The sequence below is a fragment of the Cupressus sempervirens genome, chromosome 11 (genome assembly GCF_028749045.1).
Source record: "Cupressus sempervirens isolate cs-2001-9-10 chromosome 11, ASM2874904v1, whole genome shotgun sequence".
Lineage (NCBI taxonomy): Eukaryota > Viridiplantae > Streptophyta > Pinopsida > Cupressales > Cupressaceae > Cupressus > Cupressus sempervirens.
Genome location: NC_143128.1, coordinates 599,083,616 through 599,090,701, shown reverse-complemented (window position 1 = coordinate 599,090,701; position 7,086 = coordinate 599,083,616). Strand labels below are relative to the sequence as shown.

The 7,086-nt window shown below is 31.7% G+C and overlaps 1 protein-coding gene across 1 annotated transcript; it reads left to right on the top strand.

Moving 5' to 3' along the window:
* The first annotated feature begins 1,897 nt into the window (after positions 1–1,897).
* Positions 1,898–6,264, top strand: LOC149531100 (cysteine-rich receptor-like protein kinase 19). The gene is made up of 7 exons (XM_089811944.1): positions 1,898–2,739; positions 3,863–3,982; positions 4,194–4,333; positions 4,858–5,068; positions 5,236–5,470; positions 5,573–5,723; positions 5,809–6,264. Exons 1-7 carry the CDS (start codon positions 1,953–1,955, stop codon positions 6,154–6,156), a joined length of 1,992 nt encoding a protein of 663 aa, XP_089668070.1. The 5' UTR covers positions 1,898–1,952; the 3' UTR covers positions 6,157–6,264.
* The last annotated feature ends 822 nt before the right edge of the window (positions 6,265–7,086 follow it).

The following is a 7,086-nucleotide window of genomic DNA, read 5'->3' as shown; positions in this document are numbered from 1 at the left end:
TTTAATAATTTATTGAATAATTTAATATTCAAATCAAAAATTATCTTTTAATTAAATATTAACTACATTAATATTTTATCAATTCTCACTATAACATATTATCATGTTATTGGTTTAAATGATCTTAGATTGTAAATGACTAGTTAATCACATAAAGTATGGGATTAAATATGAATATAAATATCATTCTTGGATTATTACTTTAACTTCCATATAAGGGTGCGGTCCCACGAGGGGGGCTGGAGGATCTCTTTTTGTGGAGTGAGTGGTCCTATGAAACCAAAAACAAGTTTGCTACCGGATTAATTGGAATCTTCTCCTCAAATGTAGCAGCCCCTACTTTTTAGGGTGCAAATTTAAGCGGGTGGAAAAGATGGGGGGTTAGAAATTGCCCCACCAACTTAGGCTTTTCTTGTGCCACTTGTCAATCATATACCAATTTTCAATTTTTATCAATAAATTTTTTGAACATATTTATTTATTTAGTAAGTGAATTGAATATGTTAAAAAAAATAAAAATCATGAGACCACCCACTTCCATAAATTATGGAGCTTAAACTTTTTAAGAATAATGCCAATACGAAATTCATGGGACCTCCCACTTTAAATTAATCCAAAAAAATCTCTAGAGTACCCGCTGAATTTTTTTAGGAAGCCCCCCTCCATAATACCTCACCCTAAGTCCAATATAAATATTTAATTTCCACTAAACTCCTAGTTCAATTATAAAAAGCTCAACTTAAATTATAATTATAATTAAATTATATGTATTTTCTCTCATCATATCTCCTAACCATAAATAAATGGTTATTCTATCAATTTTCTAATATGCATACTAGACTTTACCAAAAATGATATATTAAATTATATATTAGAAAATTGATAGAATAATCATGTATCATATTAAATTATATATATTTTATCTCATCATGTATGCATACTAGACTTTACCAAAAAAATGATTAGTATTTATTTAATTTTAAAAAATAAAAAATAATTGGGTGGGGGGGGGGGGGGGGGGGGGGGGGGGAGGGGCGGGCTTGCATACATGATTATTCTATCAATTTTCTAATATGCATTTATTCATTTCCACATGCATAAATATATTCATTCTTTTACATGCATAATTAAATCAATGCTTTTGTAGTTTTTTCCATTACATCAACAAAATAGAAGTAACTTCTAGAAAGTGTGTGAATGCTTGAAAATAAGGACTCAATAGAAATCTCTATGAAAGAAAGCCATTCCCACAACTCACAAATTGACTCAAATGCATATTTTATCGAGGGGACACTCAATTATTTTTTAAAGTAGTCTCGATATACTTATATTATTCAAACTTTTCTTGTTCTATGTGACTATCTTTCCTACAAAATACATCAACCATATTTCCAAAAAATGAGATACGATTTTTTTTTTTTTTTTTTTTTGAAATATTCAACATTTGTTCTTAAAAAATAGAGGAAAAATCACTGTACTTTTGGAAAAATTGAGGAAAAAACCATTTTGACTACTTTTAATCTTTAGTACCGCGACTCTCTTCTATTATGAAAGGCGCATTACACACTACGGAGAAGCGTCAGCTACTCGCACTTCATGACAGTGATGATGACAAAACAGTACAACTTACCAAGCCTGCACTCCGTTTCTGCAAAGCATTGAAAATGTTTGCCGAAAAGATCGCTCATAAAATACGGATTGCCCTGTTTCGCAGTTGTCGTATTAGGGTAGTGGAAGTAGGATACAGATTCCATTCTGGTCAAGCTTTACAGCCGACGTGCCCCACACGGGATGCTTTTAAACAGCAAACCAAACCAAAACGCGTATTTTACAAGGACACACACAGCTTTAATTTTTTTAATCGCCTTTATATAGTTTGCGCATTACACGGAACTTTACTTTATCAAAATTACATTGCATTAAAACCCAGTTCTGTGACAGGGGAAGATAGCATGCAGATGGGTATCAGTATTTTTTTCTCTTCTTTGCTATTGATATTGGTGTGCATTGCTCCCAGTGCAGCGTTGCATTTATGTAAGCATGCCAACTATACAAGCGCTACGTTCGAGAGTAATTTGAACAAAGTGCTTGAAAATCTCGCAAACAATACATCTTCATCAAATGGTTTCAATACGTCCGTATCCGGCCAAAGTCCAGACAGAGTGTATGGACTCCTTCAATGCTGGGGAGACTCAACGGTGGAAGATTGTTTTTCCTGTTCACAAGAAGCGATAATTAGCATTCGCCAGGATTGTGGAAATGTCGTCGGCGGTATGGCCTGGCTTGACAAGTGCTTCATACGCTACGAAAACTTCTACTTCTTCGGGAGACTTGATACAGAGACAAATGTTGGGTATAGCATAGCCAAGGTCACTGTTAAGCCAGAAGTGGTTAGTACGGCGGTTATCGGGATTTTCAGAAATCTGTCATATGAAGCCCTTAGATCCCCTCGTCGCTATTCTTCTGCATCAGTTACAACCTCCACATCCTATAAGATTTCCAGTCTGGTTCAATGTTGGAGTGATTTAACTTCTGTCGAAGGCTGCAGAAATTGCTTGACAAACGCAATCAGTTTCCTGTTGGATTTTACGCAAAATGGAACTTTTCAGAAAGCAGTCGCCGGTTCAGGAAGCTGCGTTGCTCAGTACGAACGCGATACCCTCTTCGACCTTCGCGCGCCTCCTCCTCCTCCTCCTCCCTTGCAACTTCTTTCTCCACCATCGTCATCTCCAACTCCAAGTAAGTTGCATTTTAATTTCCTTTTAACCCAAGCTTTTTTTATCCTCCTGGTATACTCATGAATTTCATATATCTAGATCTGTACATGTGTACTATGTAATTCAGATAAAAGATCAATTATAGGTCATGCCAGCAGATCAAGTAAATATGTTGGGAAGGTTATCACTTGTTTTTTTATTAGAGTGAAAAAAAATTTAGAGGGGAAAGTAGGCTAACTTTGTTGTATCTAGAATTTGTCAATTGTAAGTCAGATATTTTTTAGGTGGTAAGCGATTCGTGCCCTATAAATTATATGGTCCTTCCCCCACCTCTTTTCATTAAGGGTCCCCTTAGATCTCTTCATGGGTCCCCTTAGCTCTTTTGCACTATCCCGAGTATAAATCAAGGTTTGGTATTCACTCAATAATGTATGTACTTTGTGACTAAATGTCCTAGTAGTCTTTATGAAATGTCCCAATAGTGGTACACAAAAGGGCCAACCATCAACCAAAAAAAGATTCCTTTGTTACCCATTTAAAAGTAGTGATTAGATTGTATCTATGCTAAAAACCATCCCAATTATTGGACCTTTGGTAGTTGGATCTTTTCTCTTAATAATTGACTAATAACAAAACAAACATAAATAAGAAGGATTTAAATGTCTAAAGACTATTAGAGATTCTATAGTGTTCTTGTAGCTTCTACATTTTTACAAATTACCAATTTGTTAATATTCAAAACATCACAAACAATGTGAGATAAGTTTTTAATTGTTTTAGAATGCAATTTAATTGTCTATAGCTATTGTTCTAGGATTTGAATATTGTGCAATTTGTTATAAATGCTATTCTACAAAAAGGACCATTTAAAATATCTCCAAAACTCCACTAATGCCTAAATGCCTTAATGATAATATGCTAGGGATACCAATTAAAATTGTACTCCTTCTAATACATGTGAAATTAATTATACATTTTTAATTATATTTTTTTGAGCATTTAAACAGTTAAAAGCCATAACTTCTATTGACCCTTTCCCTTACTTTATTTCAAATTTTTATTGAAATAGGTTTATTTTGCTTCATGAGTTACATACATACATGACATTTTGCATGACCGAACACTAAAATTTATCTCATGTGCAGAGAAATCTTCAAATAAAACTACTGTTATGACTATAGTCATCGGTATTCTTGGCAGTTTGATGATGTTACTATTATGCTTGCTTGCTGTAATATTATATAACTCGACCATCCTAAGCCAAGGTATTGTTGGTTTTATTTTAAAATTTGTCTCTATTTCTAAAACATAATTTAATATATTTTATGAGGTCCAATTTGGACTAGGTCTATTGAGTAACTAGATACTAGATTTCACCTTTATTATCCATATTAAATATTTATGAAAGTTAATAATAAGTTTCACTTTTTTTAATACGAAATAGTGATATTTTAACCTTGATTTTACTTTTCTTAGAAAATCGAGGCACAGAGGCAGTCTCAACTATTGGCCAGGAGCAACTGATAATATTTAACTTGGAAAATATCATGATTGCAACCAGAAATTTCCACGATGATAACAAGCTTGGACAGGGAGGATTTGGTGCTGTATATAAGGTACATAACCCTAATTGATTATGTTTACTTGGATGGTAACGCTATACACTCTTAGAATTAGTTGGATAATTTTAGAAATCCATTCTTCACACATGTTTTTAGCCTTTTGATTGCATAGTTACAGTAATGTTAGAAATCCATTCTTACACTTGTTTTAGCCCTTTCATTACATAATGCTATACACTTTTAGAATTAGTTGGATAATTTTAGAAATTCATTCTTCACACATGTTTTAAGCCCTTTGATTACATAATTATAGTAATGCTAGAAATCCATTCTTACACTTGTTTTAGCCCTTTGATTACATAACTACAATAATGTTAGAAATCCATTGTTACACATGTTTTAGCCCTTTGATTTAATAATTATAGGACTTTAATATATAATGTGATTTTTATAACTTATTATATTAATGATTTATTATTTTTGTATTCAATCTATTGATATTAAAAATTGCCAAATAATTGAAGTCAGAAAAGACAAATAGATAGTTTTTAGATAATGTATGCTTTATTTTATGTCAGGGCACAATGCCAGATGGAAAACAAATAGCAGTAAAAAAACTCTCCCTAGAATCTTTACAAGGAAAAAAAGAGTTTTTAAACGAGGTTAAGTTGGTTGCGGAAATTCAACATCGCAATCTTGTGAATCTGCTTGGATGTTGTGTAGAGGGTTCAGAACGGTTGCTTGTTTACGAGTTCTTACCTAATAAGAGCCTTGATAAAATCTTATTCAGTAAGTTTATCCTATCTAATGTTAATTATTATAAAAGTTCATTCAATCTAATTTCAAAATTAATACACACAATATGAGTAATATTTGTTATGCTCTAAGCTAATAAAGTGAAAGACAAAATATTCATTTACTTATCTAGGGCATTTTATTTGTATGCATGCACATAGATCCACAGAGGAGGAAAGAACTTGATTGGAAGAGGCGTTTGAACATCATACTTGGAGTAGCCCGTGGACTTCTATACCTGCACGAAGATTCTCAACTACCCATCATTCATCGAGACATTAAAGCAAGTAATATTTTGTTGGATGAAAAATTGGAGCCCAAGATATCAGATTTTGGCTTGGCAAGATTGTTTCGTCGAGATGAGACTCATGTTAACACAAGGGTTGCAGGAACATAGTAAGAATTTAAACACTTTCTTATTTTTAAAATTAATTGAAATAATTTCTAAAATCATTATTTTTAATTTTTTAATTTCAATAATTCTTTTTGGTTATGCAGTGGTTATATGGCACCAGAATATGCTATGTTAGGCCAGCTATCTATCAAAGCTGATGTGTATAGCTTTGGTATTGTCATTTTAGAAATAATATGTGGAAGAAAGAATGTAGATATTGATTTGGCTCTTGAATTTCAAAGTCTATTTGAATGGGTAAGATAAAAACAAAATGTGTTTATTAGTTCATTTCCTAAAGCTATATATCTTTTGAAGATGAATATGCATAATTTTTATACAGGTTTGGAGATCTTATAGGGGAGGAAATATTGTGGATGTGATCGATAGAACAATAATGAAAGACTTTTCTAATGAAGAAGTTTCAAGATGTATTCATGTGGGTCTTTTATGTACACAAGCAAATGCATCACTTCGCCCGCCAATGGCTAGTGTAAATGCAATGCTTTTAAACCTTTCAGTGACCAATTTACCAGATCCCACAAAGCCCACTTTTTTGAATCTTACAGAAAAACATGATTCATCACATACATCTACGCCAACATCTACAATTAGAGTTGGCAACACAACTTCATCTACTTCATGTCCATCCATCAATGAAGCATCTGTAACAGATTTGGGCCCTAGATAATCTCATTTATTCTTTCTACTTTACAATAATATATGCAAAACTCATGTTTAAAAGTCATCTATAAACCAAAGCTTGGGAGATGAATCAAATTTTAATTTATTTTTGTGATACCATTTTTCGCATCTAATTATGTATTGATGATGTATATGTATGTGTATGTGTATGTGCATTTATGTTTATTTATATTTGTACATATGTATCTAAATATATGTATGTGCGTGTCTACACACACACACACACACACACACACACACACACACACACACACAACATGTATATGTATATATATGCATATTTATACACATATATGTATATAAATATACATATACATCTATTATATGTATATACATGTACATGTACATGTATGTATACGTAAGTATTTATGGTGACAAAGGAAAACATTTAGTATGAATGATAGAAATCCAACTCTTTTGTTGCTAAGAAAAAAAGGGTTTTATTTAATCAATGAAATCGAAGTATGAAATATTCATGAGAAAATAATGTTCTTTATTGATTGACAATTTAGCTTAGTTTACTAACTAATCTACTAAATTTAATATGAAGAAAATTAAGTACTTGATTCAATAAATAAAGAATGATTGCCAATAATCATAATTTAGAAATATTATTGAGCTCATTTATTTAGAATTGATCATTATACTCTCTTAGGCTAAGTCTCAACACATAGATTAATTCTACCTTCACAAATCCATCCTACATCTTAAAACTTAACCTTAATGTAAGTATCTTATATAATTAGCATTTTGTTGTATTATAATGATGTATGCAATTTTTTACATTAAAATAACTATTTCACTATTGATTTATCTCTTTTAATGCTAGAAGCAAGAAAAATTCAGAGTTGTAAAAATTAGATGGAAATAAAATTAAGTCCCCTTAAAACTATGACAACATCAAATTATGTAATTA